At 43.9% G+C, this 27,831-nt stretch overlaps 1 protein-coding gene across 4 annotated transcripts in view; it reads left to right on the plus strand.

Annotated features, from left to right (window-relative positions):
- Positions 1–3,024: 3,024 nt before the first annotated feature.
- GRAMD1B (GRAM domain containing 1B) overlaps positions 3,025–27,831 on the plus strand; it is a 284,882-nt gene continuing 260,075 nt past the window's right edge. For 3 of the 4 annotated variants that reach the window (XM_033203816.1, XM_033203818.1, XM_033203820.1), the window contains exon 1: positions 3,025–3,519. In XM_033203816.1, the coding sequence (XP_033059707.1) occupies positions 3,494–3,519 (26 nt within the window). In that variant the 5' untranslated portion in view covers positions 3,025–3,493. The remainder of the gene's footprint in view (positions 3,520–27,831) is intronic. The other variant, XM_033203810.1, reaches the window with a different exon arrangement.

Raw genomic sequence — 27,831 nt, forward strand, 5'->3', positions numbered from 1 at the left:
TGATGAAAGATTCAAACATAGACAACACATTCCTAATTCTGGGAATTTTATTTTATTTTTTGAGACAGGGTCTCCCTCTGTCATCTCAGGCTGGGGTGCAGTGACATGATCATGGCTCACTGCAGCATCAACCTTCCAGGCTCAACAAGCCTCTTACCTCAGCCTCTTTAGCAGCGGGGAGCACAGGTGTACACCACCTCCCCTGGCTAATTTTTATATTTTTTGTGAGATGGCGTTGTGAACATAGAACTCTTGGACTCAAGCAATCCTCCTGCCTCGGCCTCCCAAAGTGCTGAGATTACAGGTGTGAGCCACCATGCCTGGCTAGAATATTAAATTAGATAAAAGAAATACATGTAGGTTAGAGCAGCGTATAGTACCTGGCAGCACATAATAAATGTTTAATAAATTTTTGCTAAATAAAAAAGGAAATGTGGAAAAGATAAAAGTACATTTAAATGAAATAAACTGGTTTAAAAGGATCTTAAGTAAAGGATTAATGAGATCATGAGTGATTGAGATGTAGTTGGAATGCTTCCAGGTAGAGATCAATTTTGAGCAGTTTAGAAAGAGAAGGAAAGGCCAGGTGCAATAGCTCACGCCTGTAATCTCAGCACTTCGGGAGGCTGAGGCAGGTGGATCACCTGAGGTCAGGAGTTGAAGATCAGCCTGGCCAACATGGTGAAACCCCGTCTCTACTGAAAATACAAAAATTAGCCGGACGTGGTGGTGTGTGCCTGTAATCCCAGCTACCCAGGAGGTTGAGGCAGGAGAATTGCTGGAACCCACGGGCAGAGGCTGCAGTGAGCCGAGATTGCGCCACTGCACTCCAACCTGGACAACAGAGCAAGGCTTAGTCTCAAAAAAAAGAAGGAAGGAAGGAAAGAAAGAAAGAAAAGTAATTTAACATTTTTATTTACCACTTACTATGTACCAGAAAATTTAAAGATGTTATGTTAATCTTTGCAACACTATGAAGCTTAAAAAAGTTTAAAACTTGCTCAGAATCACACTTCTGGTAACTGGAAATCAAGAGGTTGGAACTAATAGACCATTGATGTTTTAATTTTAAAGTCCCAGAATCTAGGAATGTGTTCTCTATGTGGTTTGTTTTTGTTTTTGTTTTTTGAGACAGAGTCTCACTCTGTTGCCCAGGCTGGAGTGCAGTGGCACAATCTCAGCTCGCTGCAATCTTTGCCTCCCAGGTTCAAGCGATTCTCGTGCCTCAGCCCCCAGAGTAGCTGGGCCACAGGTGCATGCCACTACGCTTGGCTAATTTTTGTATTTTTAGTTGAGACAGGGTTTCGCCATGTTGACCAGGCTGGTCTTGAACTCCCGGCCTCAAGTGATCTGCCTGCCTTGGCCCCCCTAAGTGCTGGGATTACAGGCATGAGTCACCATGCCTCACCGTGTTTTCCATGTGTTTTAATTTTTCATCATGTCCTGTAGATTCAGTCATCATCATAGATTTATGGAGCTAGGACGCCTGGAGATGATACAGGCCAACGTTTGCATTTTCAGCCCCAGAGTTCAAACTCTTACTCGGCAATCTGCTTCTCAAAGGCCACAATTTGACTACAGAACTCTTCTTGATTAATAGTATAACTGCAAGGGAGCTTGCATTATTCTCTGAGTTACCTCAGTGCACATAACTGTGGAATAGGTTATCACAACTTCCCAAAAGAGAGTGTACGAGTGCATGCAAAATATTGGAAATCACTTAGTCGGAAGGACCTGGAGAGAGGGTGCCCTGAGAAGCAGTTCCAGAGGAGTCCAGTGAATGCCTGAGAGAAGGACATTTGGGAGGGAGAAGACTCTGCCAGGGATAATAGCATCTTCTGGGAAAGGAAAATTAATGCTACAACCCCCTCGGCGGTCTTCCAGTGAGAAATATCTTTTGATTTATAAGCTGACACCACTAGGTAGTATTTTAGTGTAGGTGTAAGAAGCAAATGGGGGAAAATGTGTCTCTTTTGTGGGTAATATAAAAATATCTGTGTCAGAGAGTGGTTAGAATGACACGAAAGGTGGAGAGGAGGATGGAAAATAATAAGTGGAAAATGGGGGTTTTATAAAGCAGATCTTGTTAGCTGGGTCTCTGGGAGAAAGCAATGAAGAAAGATTTGTCATTTCACCCTTTCAGGTTTTTAGAGTGGTCGCCAACAAAATCAGCACTGTGGCACCTCTGGTGGTTTTCATTCTTCCTGGTCTTCCTAGAAGAAGAGAGGGCTTAGAAGTGGTTCTGCTGAGAGTGGGGTGTTAACTTGTAAATCAGCTGATTGCCTTTTCTTCATGGGCTCAGGCAACCTCCCAGAGACATGGATGCCCTTGGCATAAATTAGACTGACAACCCTACCTCCCAGGCCACCCAACACCCAGTCCCAGGTAAACGTGTTCTGTTCCAGGTTTGGGAACTTGGATGCCCTGGCAATGGGGTAACTCAGGTCTCTGCTTCCCTAGCTAGCTGTGTGACTGGACCCCTCTGAGGTAACTCAGGTCTCTGCTTCCCTAGCTAGCTGTGTGACTGGACCCCTCTGAGCTTCAGTTTTCTCCTCTGCAAAATGAGCGCTTTGAACCTCACGACTTCTTGGTGTCCTCCTGTTTTGCAGTGCCATGCTTTCAACACTATCCAGTCCACATGCTTCCCCATCGTGAAGATCCTCCGGGTCACCTGTGCACTCCTGCTAATCTCTGCCATTCGCCTTCTTACACCTTTTCCATATCTTCCCGTGGAACATGGTAATCTGGTTTCCAGATGGGCTACTGTCTCCTCCTAGCTGCAAGGCAGCAGCGCTTCTGGCGTTGGTTTCCATACTAAACTTAATGGTCTGATTTTAAGGGTTGGTTTTAAACAAACGGTCTGGTTGTATGTCCCCGAGTTACACTGCAGTGCTAAATGTTGGAGCGAGGCAATACCGGGAGAATCCAGGCAGCAGGCTTCACCCAGAGAGGGAGGGTGAGGGGAGGGGAGAGACGGAGAGAGAAGAGAGGGGGAATGAAAGGGGAGAGAGAGGGACTGAGACCGGAGAGCCGGAGACAGGAGCGGAAACCACAGAGGTAGAGTCGGGGCGGACATTGAAGAAACGTAGATGCACAGGGAGGGGCCAATATTAGTGTACAGAGAGAAAGACGGAACGCGGTGCGGTGACACCTAGCCTCGGAGGCAGTGGGAGCTCCGAGCCCACGGAGAGCGGGGGAGTTCCGCTTCCTCCCGCCCCAGCGGCCCCCGCCGCGCCTGGGAGCAGCCGGCCGTCCCGGCTCCGAGGGTGCAGTGCGCCCGGGCGCAGCGAGAGTGCGCGGAGCTGGGCTCCAGTGCGACCCCGCCGCTCGGGTTTGGGTGTCATCAGGCTCCGCGCTCCTCCTCCCCTCCTCCAGATGGGACTGGCTCTCCTCTTTGCACAGCCAAGCTCGCGGGGAGACGTGGTGAGCAGTAGCTAGCAGCTGGTGTGCCCTGGACGCTGCTGACCGCCGCGCGCCCGGACCGGGTGTCCACATGAGTGCCTCTCCCAGCAGATCCAGGTAAGAACTTCCTGACCTTCCTGAGCCCTAGGAGAAACACATATGGATGCCGAGTGATGGTGAGGGATCCGGGTGAAACTGGAGGCTGTGGAAATTCGGAGTAGGGGTGGGGGTGCTGTTACATCCGAATTTTCTTAGTGAAACATCAAAGTTACCCGAGGGCCAGGTAAAGCTATTAACATGGATTATGGTTGGGCTGAGGCGTCCCGCACCTGAGAGCTGGTGTCCCCAGGAAACCTCTGAGATAGATAGATTATCTCCTCCATGAATTCCTGGAGGTGGCTGAGCTGGCTTCCTTCTCCAGTCAGTACCGGAGATGTGCACAGAACAGGTAGTGGGGACAGGGCTGGTTGAGCGTGGAGATTGCCTCTCCTTCTCTCTATCTTGCTGGCAAAAGTTTGAACTGGAAGCACTGGCTTCCCTTGTTCTGGGCAGTGCTGCCGTCTCCCTACCTGGCTGCCTCATCAGTCTTATTATGCCTATTCTGCTTGCATGGTAGAAGTCCAAGATTTGGCAAAAAGCTAAAGTGTCCATCATGGAGGTACCTAGGGAGACAAGGAAAAGTCTCCACTTCTCATTTCCTCTGAGGGCGGAAGTGAGAGGCTCCATCCCAGGGAAAACAGTTACTCTTGTAGAGTAGATGAAGGAATGAGAAGGTGTGGTCATTAGAATGAAGTTTTTAGAGCCCAAACAACTTGTTTGCATCCATCAGCCAACCTCGTGCCTGGATAAACTTCATTCCTCAAAAAGCTCCTCAACAGGATATGCAGGCGCCAAAGTAACAAGAAGGAACAGTTGCTTGCGTGCCCCCAGGCTTTCGTTTCTGGTGGGCCTGGGGCACCTGTGAGGGGCAACTCCACCCAAGGCCCAGTATTGAAGAGGGGTAGGGTGGGAGGACTGTACATATCACGAATGCTTGTCAATCTCTAGATTTTTTTTTTCCTCCTAGGAAATAATACTTTTTAAAAAGGCTTGTAAAAAATAATAAAATGTTTCATGACAGCAGCAGATGTAAAACTCCCACTACTCTGGGCGAGGACAAAGAAATTTGTGCAGGGGGCTGAGCTTTCTCCTCTGCCAACGCCCACATGGGCACATCACCTTTTGGAGACACAAATAGTGTTTGTAGTGTTTTACAGACGAGGGGCCCTTCTCCTGGAAACTTTTTAGGAGGGGTGGATCTCAGCTGGGGCTCTCTCTTTGAGTTCAGGAAACTGAGTAGTAGAAATAGGTTGAAAATTACCCCAAGATCCCACTGTACTCCTAATCTGATATAGAAACTCACTGTGGAACAGACATGGTCAAAGAGAGGCACTCCTGCTTCGTAGTTGGAACACACCCCTAGCTCTCTCCCTTCTCTCTTGCATTTAATAGTATTTAGGAGGTTAGACAGGAAAGTGTAGACATGTAACTCTTATTCCCTCTATTCAACTATGCCTCCTGTCTTTGTTCCTTACTTGAAGATCATGTCTCTTGCTCGGACTGATTGTCCCTATTTATGTCACCTTCATTGCACCTTAGAGCCTTAGTTGCCTTTGATGGTGTACAGCGAGGTCTCCAGTGTTTGCCTGAAGGCCCCTTCCTTTGGCGCGTTTATGTGTAACTTGCTCAGGAGATCTCATCCTCACCTTGCAATTTGGATGAAGAGTTCTGCTGGGTGTCGCTGGTGTTCAAGAGATCCAGGGTCTTGAAAGGGCATGTGGCAGTTCTACTTTCTTCCATCCATGCTCAAAAGCTGTTTGGTTTTGGAGGTTTGGGGCTGTGCTTTGGTGACAGTGTTGGAAAGAAACCAGTATGAGCAACTGATCAAAATCTAGTCAATCTGTGGTGCCAATTTGACATTGTCACAAAAAGTGAGTGCCTGATTTGTATGCTTGATCAGCTGTGTTCAATGATCATAGGCCTGGAATGAAGTAACATCTACCTTTCTTCCTTTCTCTCCTTCCTTCCTTCCTTCCTTCCTTCCTTCCTTCCTTCCTTCCTTCCTTCTTCCTTCCTTTCTCTTTCTTTCTTTCTTTCTTTCTCTTTCTTTCTTTCTTTCCTTTCTTTCTTTCTTTCTTCTTTCTTTCTTTCTTTCTTTCTTTCTTTTTCTTTTCTTTCTTTCTTTCTTTCTTTCTTTCTCTTTCTTTCTTTCCTTTCTTTCTCTCCTTCCTTCCTTCTTCTCCTTCCTTCCTTCCTTCTCCTTCCTTCCTTCCTTCCTTCCTTCCTTTCTCTTTCTTTCTTTCTCTTCTTTCTTTCTTCTCTTTCTTTCTTTCTCTTTCTTTCTCTCCTTCCTTCTTCTCCTCCTCCTTCTTCTTCTTTCTTTTTTCTTTTCTTTCTTTCTTTCTTTCTTTCTTTCTTTCTTTCTTTCTTTCCTTTCTTTCTTTCTCTTTCTTTCTTTCCCTTTCTTTCTCTCCTTCCTTCCTTCTTCTCCTTCCTTCCTTCCTTCCTTCCTTCCTTTCTTTCTTCTTTCTTTCTTTCTTTCCTTTCTCTCTCTCTCTTTTCTTTCGATAGAGTTTCGCTCTTGTTGCGTAGGCTGGAGTGTGGAGGCGCGATCTCAGCTCACTGCAGCCTCCACCTTCCAGTTTCAAGTGATTCTCCTGCCTCAGCCTCCCGAGAAGCTGGGATTATAGGCGCCTGCCACCATGCTCAGCTGATTTTTTGTATTTTTAGTAGAGATGGGGTTTCACCATGTTGGCCAGGCTGGTCTCAAACTCCTGACCTCCTGATCCGCCCACCTTGGCCTCCCAAAGTGTTGGGATTTCAGGCATGAGCCACTGCACCTGGCTGAAAACACATCCTTCTTAGGAGATGGCATTTGTCCCTGCCATCTCCTTCCAGTCTTTGCTTTTCCACCATAGTAGTCATTTGATGTCCTTGCAGATTAGCTCATTGGTGGCCCCTCTCAATACACACATCTGTAATATGTATGCTTGTCACTGAAATCACCAGCCCCAGGTCTGCAGCTGCACTCCAGAGGTGTTTCCACTGCGCTGCTCCCACTGTCTGCTGCTTTTGCACAGGTGGCATGCAGTTTTCAGTGTTTGTGGCTTTGGGCTGCTGTTTACAACATTGCTAGGCATTATCACCGATTCTGCTTGCCCTGCAGAAGAGGTTACTTTCTCCTGGGGTATCTGCTGCACTTTATACTCTTGCTTTTCATGGATCTTTCAGCTTGATCAAGAGTTTTTCTTTCTTCTTCTCCTTTCCCCCTTTTGCACCTGTGGATTGGTGCATTGGGAAACACATTTCTTTTCCTGTCTAGGCATGATCATTCTTCAAATGGTAAGAAAAGCCTTCATTCCTTGATTTGATCAATATGTACAAACCAGAAACACCGCACTATCTTTTAGCTGTAAGAGTTCCATATACCCTTTATTTTGGTGTATACAGACTCTGACTTCTAAGTATACTTCTAAGGTATACTCCAGTGTCTGTTCTGCTTCATACCTGGTGGGTCTGCATTGCGCATCTGCATAATGAATGCCAATAACAGGCAGGAGGAGTGGAAACAGTGTTACTGCAGAGAAAGAGAGAGATAAAGTATCTTAGGAAATGGGATCGTAAGTAGGCACACAGTCTTATGAGGGCCACCTTAATTTATTAAAGTCTCATTTGGTAGGATGAGAACAGAATTTATTAGATGGTGGACCATGTGGCAGCAGACTCATATACAGAGCTATAAGATACTTAAGTACTTTTCTAGGATGGGTTGACATTGATGAATCTGTGACATAGTGGTCTGTTAACCATCTTTCTTCTTAGGCTTTCCTTAAACCAACAGCGATATTGTCTTCAGAAAGTTGCTGGTGATCTACAGCAGGGGAGAGGAGTATCTCCAGTTGTTCATGAGCACCACAGGTGAATAACCCATTCTAGGCATATTCTAGGCATATTGAATGAGCTAAAGTGTGTTGGTTTCATCAGCCGTTCTAACTGGCTTAAAACAATCTGAATCCTTTGGTTTGAAACTAGGTCAAATGGTGAGAGCTTTTTGAGATCCTAATGGGCATAAAGCAGGAAGTATCTTTCTCCTCTCAGCACCCTCATGGGCTTTTGGTACAACTCTGGAGCTTCTGGTAAAAGAGAAGTTTTTCCTTTCTGAGCCAAGCTTGCAACAGGGTTAATTTGGGGGTGGCCATGGGCTGCAGGGGTCGGAATTGGAGAGTGCAACTTGCATTTATTTTTTTAAAAAAGCTTCATAAAAATAAAAATTGATTTTTACAAAAACACAAGACCAGTGATGTACTATCTGCCTGCGCCCCCCACCCCATGAGTTGCTGAGCTCAATGGAGAGTAAACATATTAATCTAGATGAGGAAGTATAAAAAGGTCATCTTTGCAGCTCATCTGCCATCCAGTCTAACTGATCTCTGAAATCCCATCTTTCTAGATATGTTCCATGTCTGGGACTAGGGGAAGGGGTAGGGGATGGGGTAGAGGCGGGGATGGAAGGAAGCAATTCCTAGAAAAGTTTGTGAGATCCAGCAAACCTGGAGATACAGGCTGCCCCGGAAGGCAAGGGCAGCCCTGGTGAGGTACAGGAAGCATGGGAGGAGAACCAGTCCCTGGGAAGGAGAGAAAGAGAAATGACACATAGAAATGATGAGGGAGGGGAGGGTGGGGCGGCGGAGAGAGGAAGCAAGCCAAGGAGGAGGAGGGAGAGGAAACAGATGGAAGAAGAGGAAGATGCAGCGAGCGAACGCAAGAAAAGGCCAAAGAGGGGAAAAGAGCAGAAGATAAGTGAAAGCAGCACCTTGCTTTCGGGTTTTTTCTCTTCCCGTTTTCCTCTGGCAGAGGGAGAATGCAAGTGAGCCAGCAGAACAGCGTGGTTTTTGTGCTTTGGAGGCTTCTCATTGAAGCTGTCAAGCCTCAACCCCTCACGGCAGCTCGTTCTATTTTTATATTTTGCAGAATGGAAATTAAACAAATGACCCCGTGATGGCGTTTTCATGAAGATTTTATCCAGCACACCACCCACACAGCCAGTGCTGGGGTGGCTGAATATTTAGCATAATATTCTATTTAATCATATAAGAAGGTATCCTCAAGAGAGTGGCAGACATGAAGCCTGGGCTTTGATAACCGCTTGTAAAGAACTGCTTTGATGAGGGTGGGCAGAAGTCAGAAAGGAACCTTGTTCTCTGGCTTTTGAGGTTGTTAGCAAGAAGAATTCCAGTTAACTGAATTCTGGTGGAGTTTAGCATTTCCCGTCTCATACTCTTTTTTTTTTTTTTTTGGCACTGGGTTTGATTCCAGACTTTGTGAGCACTCGTGGTTCAGTTCTCCTTGGAGATCTCATTGGCGGCTAAAAATGGCTCACTTTGGCTGAACTTGCCCTGAGTGGAAGCCTTGCTTAGAATTTGGGCACTCACTCTATTTGTTGGTCTGGTTAGGGAAGCTAGTGTGTACTTTGCTGATGGGACAGTGCTTAGGAAGCCAGCATAATGATGCACATCTAGTGCTTGCTGAGAACACAAAGCAGATGATATTTTATTGGTTTAGACACGGGCTTACTTCCTTAAGTCCCAGAAGATTTAGTAGCAATCAAATGCATGCCCCTTTGCACATAACCATTCCTTTGAAGGAAAACAAAAACATAAACCAACAGCGCATGTTAAGGGGACCAATTAATCGGACACGGTTGGTTGGGTAGATGTAAAAATGTGAGACTGTTCCGAAGGCTTCTTACTGCCATGCACGTGTTTGTGTTTAACAGGGTATTTATGGGCTCTTTTTCCTTTTATATTGAAGGGTTATATAATTCCCCAGCGATTAACCTTTAAAATGCTGTTTTTACAAGTTCAGTACCTAGACTAGATAGCAGTGAAGAGTGATGTTGAGTCAGTCTGACTTCAAAGGGAGCGATGGGTGGAACCGTTGGACTCGGAAAGGAGCGCTTCTTCCTGCCAGCTAGCCTTGTAGTGGTTGATTTTTCCCTCTGAAATGAAACAGGTTTACTAGCCAGAGACTATTCCCTGCAGTGACTATAAAAAGGTATCTTCGTCTCTGACGCAGGGAGCGACTGAGAGCATCGGCATGAGCCATCTGAGTATGTGTTCAAAGACCTGAGGAAAGGCAGGATTGACAGTCCATTAAGGGGAATGCAGAAGCTTCTTTCCTTTTCCTCCTCTAATTAGGCATCCGTGTGCATTTTCTCTCGCCATTCTTTGTTCTTCCCTATCTGATTAAGACAGTTCATCTGGCACAGCTTTGAAGCCAAGGAATGTTTTTATGCACATTGAGGAAGAAGAGGAATAAGATAAACTGAGGTCAGAACTTCCTTTACTACTGGCATTTTCAGAGTATGGCTTCCCAGATATAAGGCTCCATCTCTCAGGTCTCTCTGCTCAGCCATGCTCCAGAGTTGAAATGTTTCTCACTGGCAGTCCCACAAGCTGAATGTGACTGTCCCCATTGCTGCTTTGGCATGTGTTTTTCCCCAGACTCTGTACTTGGGCCCTGAACCTCTTCAGGCTCCAGTCTTTCAAAAAACAAACCTGCAAAATAAGTTTCTCAACTTGTTTGGAAGTAGAGAATGTATACAAAGTCTTTCATTTTCCTAGTGAGGATGGCATGGTTAACTCTCTCATGAGTATGGCCAATAAACAAAAGCACCTTTGAACTCTTCATTATTCTTATTTTATTGCTACTAAAATGTCATTTGTATCATAACTTATTGCTTACAGCACTATTCTATTGTTTTATTTAATTGTCATAAAAATATTTTGCATAAGGAACTATTATTACTCACGTTATAGTTGCAGAAATTGAGGCCTAGAGACAGGATGCCCCAAATCACATTGACAGTAAGTGGCAAACCAGTGTTCTATTTTTAAACTATGATTTTCCACACCATGCTTTCCTTGTAGATTCTACCCTACATTTTCTTTCTTTCTTTCTTTTTTTTCCTTTTTTTTTTTTTTTTTAACAGAGTCTCACATTGTTGTCCAGGCTGGAGTGCAGTGGCGTGATCTCGGCTTACTGCAATTTCCGCCTCCTGGGTTCAAGAGATTCTCCTGCCTCAGTCTCCCCAGTAGCTGGGATTACAGGCATGTGCCACCACGCCCAGCTAATTTTTGCATTTTTAGTAGAAACGAGTTTCGCCATGTTGGCCAGGCTGGTCTCGAGCTCCTGACCTCAGGTGATCCACCCACCTTAGCCTCCCAAAGTGTTGGGATTACAGGCATGAGGCACCACACCTGGCCTAACCTATGTTTTCAATGCCGTCTTTTTCTTATAACTTTTCCTATCATCTGTCATTAGTTCTCCTCCTCTGCAGGTAGGGGTCTACAAGCATCTCATTGCAGTTGATATATAAGGGGATTCCCTAAAATATGGATACCCATGCAAATTGAATTAAAGGAATTCGGAACAGTAAAGTAGCCTGTATCAATTTTCTGGAGGCCTACTGACTTTCTTTTAGGTTTTGACATGTTACTCACTGCCAAGTTTTCTTGACATCTAAGTCAGAGAAAATGCTGAATAAAAGTTGGCATTATACCTGCTCCTTGTAACTGTGATCTCCCTCCTTTTTTATGTATATTATCTGTAAAGGTGACTCCTGCCCCATAGCCTGCTCCAGCTGAACCAGTGTTTAAATAAATTTCTGTAAGGCAAATAAATTATAGCAGAATTTGAGGCAGACCACCACTTCCAAAAGAAAGCAGAGGCAAGTCTCTTAGGATTTAAGCTTCTATAAATTGGCTTTTTGAAGTCTTTCTTCATCTTGGCTGGGGCCATTCCCTCCATTTGAACTCAGTTGGCAGCAATCAATAGAAAATGCTAATTTCTGGTCCTGGCTTGTCTTTTGCATGCACGAACTTCCTGCTATTTGTCTGAGAAAGTGCATACCCAGGTAAAAAGGCTGTGCTGATGGCTTTATTTAGCAGTTAGATCAACCCAAGCTGAATGTCAAAAAGCAGGAACAAGTTAGCAGGAACAGTAGGGCTATTTTCTTTGAGTGTTGGCCCAACTGTGATGAGGCTAGAGGACTTACACAATTAGGTTTAAAACATAATTTTATCTATTCCTTTTCTTTCTCCTAAAGTATAATTCTTAAGACACCGGCATGCCCCATGGACCTGGGTGCGTAATGCTAGTACTGGGTTTTGACTTTTCTATCTGAAACCTGATATCTCTTAGCAACAGCCAGATTTAATTTAGGTATCCAACCTTTGGGCTACCTTGTATAACTGCACTGAAATGATGGGACTGTGATCAAGTTTTGGCAATTGATCTTTAGAGAAGACGAAAGACAGTACAAACAAGCATGAAATAGGAGTAAGAAGAACACAGACAGTCGTACTTTCTATGGGTTTTATTCCTCTGTGGGCAGTGGAAAGAAGTGTGTTGATGGATTGGAATCTAGGTTTTTCAGAGCACTGGTGAAGTGCTCTTGTCTTCTGTTCTTTTCTACTGGGGTATCTTATCTCTACCAATTGTGGACAAGGTGTAATATGTTCTTACTCCAGTATTATTCTGTTCTTGTTTATTTCTGTCATTTTTTCCACATTATCATTTTAGATTACTACAACAAACATTTGTTAAACAAGAAACAATGGGCCAGGTGTGGTGGCTCATACCTGTAATCCCAGCATTTTGGGAGGCTAAGGTGGGAGGATCGCTTGAGACCAGGAGTTCAAGACCACCCTGGGCAACATAGTGAGACCATTTCTCTACAAAAATAAAGAACTTAGCCAGGCATGATGGCATGCACCTGTAGTCCTAGCCACATGGGAGGCTGAGGTGAGACGATCACTTGAGCCCAAGAGTTTGAGGTTGCAGCGACCCATGATTGTGCCACTGTGCTCCAGCCTGGGCAACACAGCAAGACCCTGTCTCAAAAACAAAAACAAAAATAGAAACAAGGTAGATCTTGAGGATACAGAGTTGAATAAGACATAATTCTTTCAACATATAGCTCACGGTCTAGGAAGGAGGATAAACATAAAGCAGAAGAGTCAGACACCTTATTAATGACCATGAAGATGTAAGAATGAGTGTCATAGGAACACCAAATCCAAAGCAGTGAGCAGAACAGCCCAGCTGAATCTGAGAAGGCTTTTTCAGAAGAGGTTATATTTTAGCTGGGTTCTAAAAGGTGAGTAGGCGTGATCCAGACGGAGAAGGGTGAAATTGTATTTCAGGCAGATGGGATAGCATGTGCAAAAACATGGGGTTGTGAGGTACTTGACGTGTTTGCGAAGAGTCATTTAGTCAGACTCTAAGGCATCTGTAAGAGAGGCAATGAGGCCGGCATGATGAGTTGGAGCCACTTGTGAAGGTCCAGTTATGCAGCTTGTAGTTAACTGAGGCAACATCATTTTTTTTTTTTTTTTTTTTTTTTTAGCAGGAAGGTAAGAAGAACAGATTAGTTTTTTAGGAATATAGCTCTAGAAGCAATGTGGAAGATGAACAGAAACAAGGACATTCCAAAGTTATGTCCAGATGCCATGAAGGGGGCTGCTGAGTGGTCCAGATGAGACCTGATGGAGTTTGGACTCTGGCAAGAAAGATTAGAAAGTATCATCCAGATCTGAGAGTTAGTTTAAAGAACAGTCATCAAAATTTGGTAACAGGTGGATGATGGAGGCTGTAGATAGAAAGAGGAGGAGCCAGAGCCAGCCGTGGTGGCTCACACCTGTAATCCCAGCACTTTGGGAGGCCTAGGCAGGCAGATCACGAGGTCAGGAGTTCGAGACCAGCCTGGAACATGATGAGACCCCATCTCTACTAAAAATACAAGAGTTAGTTAGCTGGGCGTGGTGGTGGATGCCTGTGGTCCCAGCTGCTCGTGAGACTGAGGTAGGAGAATCATTTGAACCCAGGAGGTGGAGGTTGCAGTGAGCCGAGATTGCACCATTGCACTCCTGCCTGGGCAACAGTGCACAACTACATCTTAAAAAAAAAAAAAAAGAAAAGAAAGAGGAGGGGCCCCAGACTGCATTAATATTCTAGCTTGATGTTATCTGAACTAGGTCAATGGCCATAACCGAAGATAAAATGTACTGAAAAGGCAGGATTGAAAGTTAAGGCTGGAACAGTGGTTCATAGCTGTAATCCCAGCACTTTGGAAGGCCAAGGTGGGCAGATTGCTTGAGGCTGGGAGTTCGAGACCAGCCTGGCCAACAAGGTGAAACCCCGTCTCTACAAAAAATACAAACATTAGCTGGACGTTGTGGTGCGTACCTGTAATCCCAGCTACTTGGGAAGCTGAGGCACAACAATTGCTTGAACCAAGGAGGCGGAAGTTGCAGTGAGCTGAGATCGCATCACTGCACTCCAGCCTGGGTGACACAGAGAGACTCTGTCTCAAAAAAAAAAAAAAAGAAAGAAAGACAGAAAAGTAAGGTAATAAAATCAACATTTGGGCAGGATGAGGATTGGAAAGAGGCCACTGGAGTGAAGATTTGGGGTTTCATTCATTATCTTGGTAAAAATAGTGTCAGTGAAACCCCAGGGGAAGAAGATGGGATAGGAGCAAGATAGAAACATTGTGCAGAGTTTAGAACTTGAAGGCAGCTGAGAGTTTGAGCTCCCTACCCTTTATATTTGAAAGAAACAAAAGGAGATGGAATGACAACTTACAGGGGAAGAAAGAAAAAAAATGAGCTTTCAAAAGAGGGAAGTCAGGCTGGGGGAAGTGACTCATACCTGTAATCCCAGCACTTTGGGAAGCCAAGGCTGGAGGGTCACTTGAGGCCAGGAGTTTAAGACTGACTTGGGCAACAAAGTGAGACCCCATATCTACAAAAATAGGAATGCAAAAAGTTAGCCAGGCATGGTGGCACGCACCTGCAGTCTCAGCTGCTTGGGAGGCTGAAGTGAGAGAATCACTTGAGCCCAGGAGGTTGAGGCTGCAGTGAGCTGTGATCACACCATTGCACTCCAGCCTGGGGGACAGAGCCAGATCCCATCTCTAAAAAGAAAAGAAAGAAATCACTTGAATATGTTTATCAATAAATAAGAAATATCTAGATAGGGAGAGACTGCAAATGTAGAAAGAAGAAGAGACAACTGAGAGAAACTTGAGAACTCGGAAGGTAACAGAATCTAGCAAAAAGTAAGAACAAATAAACAAAGGAAACTGAGGGATTAAATTTGTAGAGGGAAGAACAAAAGGGAACCAATATTCATGGTTTGCCAAACATTGGCGCTAGGTATTTTACATTTGTCGATTTATTTAATTTTCATTAAAACCCTATAAAGTGTGGCCGGGCACCGTGGCTCATGCCTGTCCTCCCAGCAATTTGGTTGGCCGAGGTGGGTGGATTGCTTGAGGCCAGGCGTTTGTGACCAGCCTGGGCAACATGGCGAAACCCCGTCTCTACTAAAAATACAAAAATTAGCCGGGTGTGCTGGTGTGTGCCTGTGTTCCCAGCTGCTCAGGAGACTGAGGTGGGATGATCCCTTGAGCCCGGGAGGCTGAGGTTGCAATGAGCCGAGTTCCCGCCATTGCACTCCAGCCTGGGCACTCCAGCCTGGGAAACAGTGAGACCCTGTCGCCAAAAAAGAAAAAAGAAAAAAAAACCCATAAAGGAAAATAAAGAATGCCCTTTTCTTGGAGAAAATGGGAAAACAGCAAAGATTAGTCATACTTTCAGAAGTGCAGATGTGAAGGACCCCTGAAGTCACTTCAAGAGAGAAGTTCTTGGCTGGGTGTGGTGGCTCACACCTGCGATTCTAGCACACTGGGAGGCTGAGGCAGGCAGATCACTTGATTTCAGGAGTTTGAGACCAGCCTGGCCAACATGGTGAAACCCCGTCTCTACTAAAAATACAAAAATTAGCTGTGGATGGTGATGCACGCCTATAGTCCCAGCTACTTGGGAGGCTGAGGCAGGAGAATCGCTTGAACCTGGGAGGTGGAGGTTGCAGTGAACTGAGATCATGCCACTGCACTCCAACCTGGGTGACAGAGCGAGAATCCAACTAAAAAAAAAAGAAGATATCTCTCTTTTTTTTTTCTTTTTTCTTTTTTCTTTTTGAGATGGAGTCTCACTCTGTCACTCAGGCTGGAGTGCAGTGGTGTGATCTTGGCTCCCTGTAGTCTCTGCTTCCCAGGCTCAAGCAATTATCCAACCTCAGCCTCCCGAGGATCTGGGACTACAGTCACATGCTACCACACCTGGCTAAGGTTTTGTATTTTTGGTAGAGACGGGGGTCTCATCATGTTGCCCAGGCTGGTCTCGAACTCCTGAGCTCAAGCAATTCGTTCATCTCAGCCTCTGAAAGTGCTGGGATTACAGGTATGAGCCACTGCACCCCGCCTTCAAGAGTTATCAAGAGATAACTTCTATTTCCTCTCTGAAGAGAAGGTGAAGTCATCTTCTGAGAGTGAAATAGGGAGTGAGGTGGGAGCTCAGAAAGCATGGAAGTGTTTTTGAAGGGTCAAAATTATTGACTGGGGACAAAGGAAAAGATTTCCATACAGTGTTCTGTTGGAGTTGGAAAGCATGCTCTATGTGCAGGATCGTCTCAATCTGCACCATAGCCCATGAGCAGCGAGTTGGGGTCCTCTTGGGTAGATGTTTTGGGAAGGTTGGCGGAATCACAAGATGCTGAGTATGCTGGTGGGACCCAGGGGAGCATAAAGCTAGACGGTGCCTGAAACTGGGAGAACGACGAGATTGAAGAAGAGATTTAAGGGAGGAATAGAATGAGAAATGTCAATGGATTGGAGATTGAGATCTTGACAGATCTCAGAGGCACTTTAAGATCCTAGGCTGACACTGGAGAAAACGTTGCTTCATTCAGCGGGATGCATGTCAGTGACCACCTACTTTAAGCTCATGCTGGTCTTCTTTGCATGAACAAAAGATGGAGCTGTTGAATTGTTGAGTGGGTGGCTGAGAGAGGCTGTGAAAGTCCAGGTTGGGTAATCCCCACCATCTTGGATTAGTTAGTGTGAGCCTCTCTGGAGTCAGATTGGTCTCACGGCCTATCTGCCAGGCCTTATGATTATGTAAAGGCAAAGAGCCCAGTTAATAGGTGTTTTGAAAAGCTTCTAAAACCTATAATTGTGAGCCTTTTCTACCTTGGACTTTTGAAGGTTTAAACCACAGATTTTTTTTAAAAAAAGGTTAAGTTATTGCATTTTATGTCACAATGCCTTACAATAAATTTATCCCTTCCAGAGAACAGTTCCTATCTCTCACTTTATGAAATTTTAGGCCCATGAAGTGAATTTTCTAGGCCATTCCCTATCCCTCCACTCCAGCCAATTAATATCATGGTTTGCATTTTCATCCAATCTTGCATAGTGTGTGGGCTTGATTCACCACACAGCCACATGCTTTTTAACAAGTATTGTCACCAGGCACCAGGTGTAGGATGAACCTGCTGAGGCAGACAAAGGATCTTTCTGTCATGCAGGGAACAGCACCAGCAGGTGAAAACCCTGCCGCTCTGGCTCTTTCTGGCTTGTTCTGTTAGGGTTCTCCACGATTTGTCTATCCTTACTCTCTGTCCTTACCCCAGACTTAGCCTCAAGCTTCCCCTCTATCTAGGTGTTGGATCATTGTAACATCTGCAGTCTAGTGGAACTACATGTCTCTGTTCTACATACGAATACCAAAAGAACACAGGTCTCTAGGTATCTGTGAACAACTGACATCATCCAAAAAGAGCTTTAAAAATCAGGGGGAAAAAAATCTCTGTTGTGTTTTATCTGCCTGTTTATTTGTTTGCTTTGATTACAGAGCACTGAAGCAAGGTTTTAAAATGTCCTTTGTCAACCCGTTATCCTGCCTTACAGGTGGTTCTGATTTCTTCCACTGTTATTACAGTAGGAGACTAAATGTAATTACCCAGCACTTCAATTTAGACGTCAAACACAATTACACAGAAAACAATCTGTTAGAGTGTCCTAATGATTCAGTTGTTACTTGGTTTTATGGTGAATTCTAGGTAAGAAATACTAAAAATTAGGATCTCAGTTGCCCTTTATGGCTTAACCTTTATATGTTCTTGGCCATTTAGGAACCTAGATTCATCTCATTTAAGCTTCTACAGATGAGGAAAAAGAGACCAAGAAAATGGAAATCAGTCATCCAGGTTCAGAAAACTGTCTGGGAATAGGTTTGGGACTAGCACCCCCATCTCCTGATACAGAATTTAGTGATCTGAAGCTCTCTGGGGAGGAGCACCACCCTCTAGTTGATGGAGAAGGGGATTCTGAGGAGGTGTGGAATGGTGCTGTCATTTAGGGGACAGCTTGTGGGACAACATGTAAAGTATTCTGGCTCTCCATTGGCCTTACAAGCAGATTATCTTGTAAAGTTTTTCATCAGTACCTACCAAATCTTTCTCCTCCTTCCCTCATTTTCTAGTGGGTGTGTGTTTAAGGTAAAATAATTCAAGCAGGTAAATTTTGTTTTACCACCACACATTTTAATATCATATGCATATGAATAGCAAATAAAAATTTGCTATTCATTAATCTCCTGATTATTTATAATATGTCACTCTCTGTTAACAGGCAGAAATTTGTGTTAATAATTGAGAGCTCTCTGGTTGGGAGCAGTGACTCATGCCTATAATCCCAGCACTTTGGAAGGCTGAGTTGGGTGGATCACTTGAAGCCAGGAGATCGAGACCAGCCTCACCAACATGGTGAAAACCGTCTCTACCAAAAATACAAAAATGAGCCAGGCGTGGTGGCACATGCCTATAATCCCAGCTCCTCAGGCGGCTGAGGCATGAGAATCGCTTGAGCCCAGGAGGCGGAGGTTGCGGTGAGCAGAGATCGCACCACTGCAATCCATCCTGGGCCACAGAGTGAGACTCTGTCTCAAATAAATAAGTAAATAAATAATAATAATAATAATTGAGAGCTTTTTTTTTTTTCTAAAATATCACTGGGCTCTTATACAACAGAGAGGCTAGAACTATGTCAAGCAGCAGTAAGGTTTACCTGGCCTTACAGCCAGAGGGCGCGAAGGTGTAGATGAGCTTTAGATAGCATGGGCACTGGTTTCTCTGATTGCCAGTCATCTGTAACCTGGCTTCTGATCTGCCAAGGTATGGCACAGACTCTCTGTGATCTGCGCAGGAGAGGAGACTGAATCAGTGCTATTACAACTCTGGCATTCCCTTTCAGAAAAGGTAGAAGTTCTCCCAAGTTGCTGCTCAGGGCCTTGTCGGTCAGTTTGGTAGGTTCGATGCTTATTGATGCAGAAACAGGGACCAAGCAAATGTCCTTAACTCTGGGATTTTTGTCACTTTGCAGAAAAGACCTACTGGAAGAGGTTAAAGCATTATTTGAAAGAAGGAACTCTCCAAGGCATATGTCTTACGTACTTAGGTGGGAGAAGGTTATTTGACTATGAACAAGAAATTGAGTGGGAACCAATTAAATTGCTGTAAGAAAATTAAGGGAGTCCTCTAAGAAAGTGTCAACCCTCTGCCTCCATAGAATGGGAGTTAATAAATTATTTTGTGAAACCCTTCACAAAATCAGATAGGCTTCCTTTGCTAGAGCTTGAGATCCCTGAATTGAGCTATACAGCATATGTGGTCATTTTGGAGAATTGTTTTCTATTTGCTAATTATTTTGCTCCCCAATTTTGCTTTCCCCAGGGAGAATCCCATCTGGACAAACTATCAGTTAACAGCCATGTAGTCATCCATGTTACTAGCTTTACTGAGTAGCTACTCAGACATGCTAGCCGTGTAGAGAAATGTGAGATGTGATAGGTGTTTCAATATATCCATGGTACCTATGGTTTGATTATTTTCCTGGTCTGTTCAAATGCTACTAACTGCTTCCAAAATGTTATAAACGATGTGCTTGTAGTGTGGATTGTTTCTCTGTTATCTATATTAGTGTTGCTGTCTATTCTTAAATCACTCATCAAATACTTTTGTGTTGTGTCTGTCTCATTCTCCCTTGCCCCAGTCAAACTGAGCCTAGTATTACAAGGTAGCCATTTTGCCATTGAGTCTTGAAGACAAAAAATGGTAATGCAAAATAAACATTACTACTCATAGCCTCCTTCCTCTCTCATAATAAACCACTGTCTCTGTTGAACTTTTAACTGCAACCACAGTCCAGAGTTTCAAGGAGCCATCTCTCAAACATGGGTATCATTAAGGTCCAGAGATTTCTAACCACAGACTTACTATCTTTGGAATAAAAGCCTGAGAGCAGCCTAACTCACGTCTAATGCAGGAAGGGCAAGTTAAAAACAGCCTTGGCATCCTTGAGATCACCGACCCTACAGGCATTATAGCCTTCGAGTTTTATTTTGATAACAACCTCCTGGTGTACTTGTCTGCTATTTGGTTAAATTATTGCAAAGCAATAGACAGCAATCCTCTGCTTTTTATTTCCAGCTCACTTCAGGGTAGGGCTAATGAGCTTTCACTCTGGGCTGAGTGCTTGGGTCATGCGATGACAGATGTGGGAGAAGCAATCCTAGGAATGAGCTATATTAAAACATAATCTAAGGCTCTGGTGCTGCATTGCCATGAGGCAGGGGCAGGGTGACATCTGTCTTCCCCAATGTCACAAAGAGCAAAGTAGTCACAGAGTTTCAACAAAGGATGTTCATTTGACCTTGGCATTGATCCAGGTCTGATCTATTAATATATCAGAAGTAACATGATCTTTAGCATCCTTATCATCATCGTCACTAACAATCTTTTACTTATTTAGTTTTTACTAACAATCTTTTATTGAAACTTTTACTATGTGCCAAACACTTGCTAAGGATAGTATCTTCATGATCTCACTTAACTTACAACACTAATAAATCAGTATTATTAATTTCCCAATTTTAAAGAGGAGGAAACTGAGATTTGGGAGACTATAAGACTTCCTTAAGGTTATGTTTACTGGTGTGCAGATCTGGGGTTCAAATCTAGGTCTGATTTCAGAGCCTGAGCTTTTAACACAACTATGTTATATTAAACAAATAAATCAGCCAGCATGGTGGCTCACACGTGTTAATCCCAGCTACTCAGGAGGCTGAGGCAGAAGGATCCCTTGAGGCCAGGAATTTGAGACCACCCTGGGCAACACAGAGACATCTCATTTCTATTAAAAAAAAAAAAAAAGAGAGAGAGAGAGACAAGCAAGCAAAGAAATCAGATACTATTTATCAGGCATCTCCTCTTTGTAAGATGCTATATTAGATTTATGGGGTTGGGGTACAAAAAAGCATAAGTTACTTTCCATCCCCAAATGGCTTTAAGTGTTATTGGCCAAGAAGTCATTTAAAAGATAACTAACAATATACTAGATGCCAAGTATGTGGAACATAGTAAATGTTATATGAATAAAGAGGAAGTTTGGAGAAGGTGAGAGTCACACTGGGCCTTGCACAGTGGGCAAGGTTTATATTGACGGAAAATAAATAAGAAACACATTTCACAACAGGGAGGTGACGTGAACAAATCCTAAGGATGAGGAAGTACAAGGCGTGTCATGTTGTTGAAGGTTGGAGAATGATGGGAACGGGGTAGATGAAGAGTCAGTTCCCCAGGAAAGAAGTTTTCATGTACTCACCTATTTGGCCCTCAGATATTTACTGAGTGCCTGCTGTCTAAAGTTGTTTCTGGGGGAAGAATGAGAGAGAAGGGTGAAAAGGTAGATTTTTTTTTTCCAGAGTTGTCTGGCTGGCCTGCCTCATGCAAGCATGGGAATTAGTATTTGGTCAGCAGTCTCTTCTCTTAACTTCACAGTTATACACACTTGCTGGAGTATGTTCTGGTTCTGACCTTTCTTCCCTGGCCAATATGTCAGAAGGAAAGAGACCAGATTTGGTATATCAATCTTACTGATTTATTTCTAAACTTGAAAAAAAAAAATCAAAGCAATATAGCAGTGTTACAAAAATGTTTAAAAGAAATGGGCAATTGCCCATAGTTCTACGATTCTTAATATAACTAAGGTTTCTAATCTTTTCTAGTTGAAATAATGCCTTTTTTACATGCTTCTAATCAGATGGTGTGTACAATTTTGCATCCTGCTTTATTTACAGAGTTGAAACTCATGAAAATGTGTTGAGTAAATGAACATTGATGCATAGTGTTTACAGGAACCAGGTGTACTGCCTCTTCCCCGTTGTTAATATAAATTGTTTTGAATGTTATCTATTTAAATGAAGATGGGGTCAATGAAGGTTTTCAGGGATCCTACTTTTAAGGTATGGCTTTTGAATTCTGATACAGACAGTAGGAACTATCTTAGCATGGATTCAAGAGACTTGAGAATTGAAATCCTGATGGGCAGGAGCAACATAAATATCACTCTAGTTCCGTCTGTCCCTAAGGAGAACAAGCTTAAGTGCAAAGACAATCTCTCATTTGTGAACATGGGCATGATTCCCTTTTTTGCTTTTAATTGCCCAAATCTTGCCCCTTTGTCCGGCATCTGGTCAAGGAACAGGGATGTTCTCAGATAAGGGATGTGGGGGAACTGGGACCAAGTCCTTGGAATTTGAAGTTTTCCTCCCACAGTGGTTGTTCCTGAGTTGCCGTTCTTGCCTGCTCTGTGATCCAAGTAGTTGCTGTGTTCAGAATTGCCATGAGCTTTTGGAAACCTCAGTAACTGCTAATTAAAGTAACAGGTGTGAAATTCGTTCTGTGGTTCAGTTCTGCCAATCTTAAGCCCATAAAAAGTACACAGAGTTCCATGTGTATTAATCAGCAGTATCCTTCTCTCTCCCATCCATTTTTGCCTGGTTGAGTAATTCCAAAAACTACTCTAAAAGAACACAAGTATTGACTTTGACAAACAAATTGCATCTCCCTTTCAACATCCCTCCGCTCAGCTCCTGAATTCTTCTGACAGTCTAAAAAATAGGTCCAATAAGACAATATTATTGCATTTCTTTTAGATTGATTTATCCTGGGAGCATCTCCTCTGTCTTGTCTGTACATCTCGCACTGAGATGATAGCTGTTATAAAAATCCAAAGATAAATGCTTAAAAACATCAGCAACCAAATTAATTCAGGGATTTATCTCACTCATGTGAACTTGATGATCATCCTCATGTTTGATGAGATGTTCTGGGTGGGTAAAGCATCAGAGCAAAGAGAGCAAGATGTGTGCTGGGTGCAGGAAAAAGGAAAGTCCCCTAGGAGAAACAGAGTTGAGCAGTCGCCAGAGTAAGGTATCTCAGTAGTAACACCACCAAGGAAGAGAAGGGGTCTGTGATGCACAGGAAGCCAGCACCAGGCCTGGTGAATATCAAAAGCAGCAGATGAGGAGACAAGGAGGCCGGCTGGAAGGGAAGGGGTGGCTCATTGTTCTTCTCTGTTTATCTGCTGCTTGCTTTTATTGAGCACCTAAGATGGCAAATCTCTGAACTAGACGTGCTCCCTGACCTCTTCCTGCAAGTGACATTCAGAAGAGCTGGAAGATAATACACACTTAGAAGATCCAGTGACTCTCCATTTGTTATTCTCCCAATGGAAGACCTTGAACTAGGAACTTGAGCAGAAAGGTTAGCCATCTAAAGAAAAGTCTTGCAAAATATCTCAAACTCAAATGAAATGGATTGCTCTCCACCACCATGCGCTTCCAGCTGAAAAGTGGTCATGTGTGTGCATGGCAGTGGCTCTGCCACCTTCTGTGTGACTCCTCTGTGTTTTAGACTGAGTATAGAAAGGTGCTCAGCACACTCTGTCCTTTTTTCCCTGTTCGCATAGATACGTTGCTGCGTCCACAGGCACAAAGCCAAGGACCCATGTGTTGTAGTGGTCAGAACACCAGACTTGGTAACGGTTATCAAAGCTACTGTTTGTTACTCATTTTCTCTGTGCCAGGGAGGTAGTCGAAGGTGCTATCTTTCCATTTACTTATGAAGATGCTGAGACTTGAAGACACTGATTAACTTGCCAAGATCATGGAATTAGTAAGAGGAAGACCTGTATTGGCACCCGGGTTCATCTGACTTCAAAGCCTGTGTTTTTTACTGCCTATGGCAATCTGTCTCCCAGAAACCAGAACGACTAGTTAAAATTCCCAGCTCTGCTACTCCCTAGCTGAATATTTCATCACTCTGGCCTTCAGTCTGTCAAATGGAAGGGTTGTGCTAAGTTTTCTAACATTCCGACTAGTTCTCAAGTTCTGTGCACTGTCTAATGCTTAGTTTTATTTTTATTTTATTTTATTTTTTATTTTTTTATTTTTTTTTTGAGGCGGAGTCTCGCTCTGTCGCCCGGACTGGAGTGCAGTGGCCAGATCTCAGCTCACTGCAAGCTCCGCCTCCCGGGTTTACGCCATTCTCCTGCCTCAGCCTCCCGAGTAGCTAGGACTACAGGCGCCCGCCACCTCGCCCGGCTAGTTTTTTGTATTTTTAGTAGAGACGGGGTTTCACCGTGTTAGCCAGGATGGTCTCGATCTCCTGACCACGTGGTCCGCCCGTCTCGGCCTCCCAAAGTGCTGGGATTACAGGCTTGAGCCACCGCGCCCGGCCTAATGCTTAGTTTTTTTTTTTTTTTTTTTTTTGAGACGGAGTCTGGCTGTCACCCGGGCTGGAGTGCAGTGGCCGGATCTCAGCTCACCGTAAGCTCCGCCTCCTGGGTTCCCGCCATTCTCTTGCCTCAGCCTCCGGAGTAGCTGGGACTACAGGCGCCCGCCACCTCGCCGGCTAGTTTTTTGTATTTTTTTAGTAGAGACGGGGTTTCACCGTGTTAGCCAGGATGGTTTCGATCTCCTGACCTCGTGATCCGCCCGTCTCGGCCTCCCAAAGTGCTGGGATTACAGGCTTGAGCCACCGCGCCCGGCCGTAATGCTTAGTTTTAAGCAGGGCTTTCGTGAGTATAATCTCAAGCAGTCTGGAATGTATGGGGAAATGGTAGGAGAAATTCTTTGATTACTATTCTTTGATTATTATCTATTGAGCACCTCTCCAAGGATATAGCAGAGACCAAAACTGTCATGGTTTGGCCTTTGAAAAACCAGTGAAGCGGGGAAAACAGACGCTGAATATATGATAAGGGTTGAGTGTTATGCAGAAAGATTACAACATATGTAGGTCCTTCTGAGGGTAATTCATGTGAATCTGGTTCAGCCAGTTCAGTGAACATCTGTGTGTATCCCAGACCAAACAAGCAACACTATTTATTTTATTTTCATTAATTTTAAAATTATTTTTCTGCTTAGACTCTTCTCATGCACAAGAGCAATAGGATTTAACATCGAAATGTAACAGGTACGACAGGCCACCTGTGTTCAGTCTTCTCTTGTTATTCTTTTCTTTTTTGAGGCTTCTTACGTACCCCAATTTTGATGGGAGTTAGCAGGGCATGTGGAATGGTGCAGTGTCAGTCTAAAGAGGAACAAGGGAAGATGGAGATAAGGAAGAAGTTAAAGTTAGAGCAGGAGCTAAAGTTAGAGGGATGGAATGAGGTAAAAATAATGAGTTATACCTTAGGAATGTCTCCCAAATTCTCACTTACTGCAGCAGGAAGAATAGGTTAGAAGGGAGAGAAGAAAAGAACCACAGATTCACAGTCTCTCTGATTTGAAAGGGACTCAATTAGACATGTGGTGCAACCTCATCTAATTATTTAAACTGCATCTGCAGCATCCCAGGAAGGCTTTCAGTTTGAATGCTTTCATTGAAGGGTAATGCCTACCCCACAAGGCAGGCCATTGGATTGTAGGGCAAGCTCAGGCTGTGAAGACAGACACTGCTTTTTGTTGAGATGTCTTAAAAAAAAAAAAAAAAAGGCCGGGCGCGGTGGCTCAAGCCTGTAATCCCAGCACTTTGGGAGGCCGAGACGGGCGGATCACGAGGTCAGGAGATCGAGACCATCCTGGCTAACACGGTGAAACCCCGTCTCTACTAAAAATACAAAAAACTAGCTGGGCGAAGTGGCGGGCGCCTGTAGTCCCAGCTACTCGGGAGGCTGAGGCAGGAGAATGGCTTAAACCCAGGAAGCGGAGCTTGCAGTGAGCTGAGATCCGGCCACTGCACTCCAGTCCGGGCGACAGAGCGAGACTCCGCCTCAAAAAAAAAAAAAAAAAAAAAAAAACTTCTATCATCTGGCTTTAATTCTGCCGTTCTGTGTTCTGTCACTTAATGTTTACAAAGTTCATCCATGTGTTAGCATTTATCATCACTTCATTCCTGTTTTTTGCTGAATAATATTTCATTGTATAGTTAATACCACATTTTATTTATCCAACCATCAGCTCATAGACATTTGGTTTGTTTTTACTTTTCAGCTGTTATGAGTAATGCTCCTATGAATATTAATGCACACATTTTTGTGTGGACATATGTTTTCATTTCTCTGGGATATACACCTGGAAGTGAAATTACTGGGTCATGTAGTAATTATATGTTAAACATTTTGAATGACAGCCAGACTATTTTCCAAAGGACTGCACTATTTTACATTCAGTGTAAGTATGCTGCATGTATATGCGGGTTCCAACTTCTCCATCTCCTCACCAGCACTTATTATCATCTGTCTTCTACATTGTAACCATCCTAGTGGCCGTGAAGTGCTATGTATAGTGGTTTTGATTTGTATTTCCCTGATGACTAATGATGTTCAGTATTTTTAAATGTACTTATTGACCATTTGTATCTATTCTTTTGAGAAATGTTTATTTAGGTCCTTTCCCCAGCTTTAAAAAAAGTTGTTATTTTGTTATTGAGTTATAGTTCTTTATATATTCTAGACACATGTCTCTTATCAAATATATGATTTGCAACACTTTTCTCCAATTCATCAGGTTATAATTTCATTTATTGATGGTATCCTTTGAAACACAAAACCTTCTAATTTTGATGATGTCCAGTCACTCAGCTTTTATTGCTTGTCCTTTTGGTGTCATAGCTAAGAAACCATTGCCTAATCCAAGGTTACAAAGATTTATGCCAACGCTTCTGAGAGTTTTATAGTTTTAGCTCTTACATTTAGGTCTTTGATCCTCATGGTCTATTTTTAAAAAGCAAGTTGTATTACATTTAAAACTCAGATACTCAATCCTCATTCAAGCTTCATCTGAAATCAAGATTAGTGGAAAAAGAGTTTAGCAGAATCCTTCCTTGCAAGTGACCCAAAAGGTTGCAGTTTTATAAGACGAAAATATGCTAGACATCTCCAGAGACTTTATGATGACTTTTATTAAGACTTTATTATTGCTTTTATTAAGGCTTGAGTTTTGAGGTGTTCAAACCTGTAAATAAGGGTGATAGATGGATGGATTCTTTGTAGTTGGCATAAGATGATAGAGAACAGGAGGCTGCTGCCCAGCCCCGTTTCAACACAGCCAGTAGCTCTGCTGTCTGCCTTCTGTCCTGTGTCCTTCCTCCTTTGCATCTCTTGGCCTGAAATCCTTTCAGGAGGTGATTTTTGGTCCCCTCTTGTCCACATGGTTGCTTACACATGCCAGTGCACCCCCAGAGCCTCATGTCTGCCTGTCCACCCCATCTCCCTCCTGATTCTGAGACTGGAGACAGTTTGGTTTTTTTATGTATCAGGATAATGACCATCTCTATTTTTTCCCACATGAGCTCCCACTCCCTTCTTCTCTACCTGCCTTCCTTGGAGCTAATTCATACATACCTCAGCGTGCTTCTTATTTTCCATGTTTTTTTCTCGTCCTATAGGTAGAACTCATAAGGTTTCCATGGAAACCCCTGATCAGAGGTAGGGGACTCTTGAATAGAGGTGAGAGACACAAGCTTTGCTCATTTCTGAGGGGCTTTGGGACTGTCTCCCTCACTCCTCCCCCAATTCCCTCTCCCCGTCTTCCTGGGGCAGCTCTTGGGCCTGTCTCTATAAGATGCTTCAGGAGCCCCCAGAACTTTATCTGAGAACTGAACAGATGGTGGTGACGATGGCCCTGAGAGTCAGGGCTCTAGGAGGAGGCTGCTGCTGGGTAGGTTGTTTGGCATCTGCAGAAAACCTGAAATCTGGTGTGTTCCCAGGAAAAGGGCAGTGCTTAATGGCAATCCCATTCTTCCTGTTGTGTCTTGAGACAAGTCCTGGTTAGGAGAGCTGGGTCCCAAATCACCATCATTGTCTTCCTCTTATTAGACAGAGATGGAAAGGCTTTCTGGAGGCAAAGGCATGGCTGTGATAATCACTGGAAGGCCTTCCCATCTCTGTCTGGTTGAGATTCTTGTACGTCAGGTCTTTACATGATGGCAGGTCTTAGGCATGCATATAAGCAAATTAACATGCTGGAACTGGAAGGGATTCAGAGTCTGGAGGTTCTAATATATGGTTGAAGGTTCCTGAGGGACTGCGGAGTTACAGCAAAGGCTCTAAGAAGTCATGTGTGCACTGAGTGCTGCCTGGGGACCAAATACATCAACATGGTCAACATCTCTTGGAACTATGCTATTTTTTTAAAT

The sequence above is a fragment of the Trachypithecus francoisi genome, unplaced genomic scaffold (genome assembly GCF_009764315.1).
Source record: "Trachypithecus francoisi isolate TF-2019V2 unplaced genomic scaffold, Tfra_2.0 Lachesis_group8, whole genome shotgun sequence".
Lineage (NCBI taxonomy): Eukaryota > Metazoa > Chordata > Mammalia > Primates > Cercopithecidae > Trachypithecus > Trachypithecus francoisi.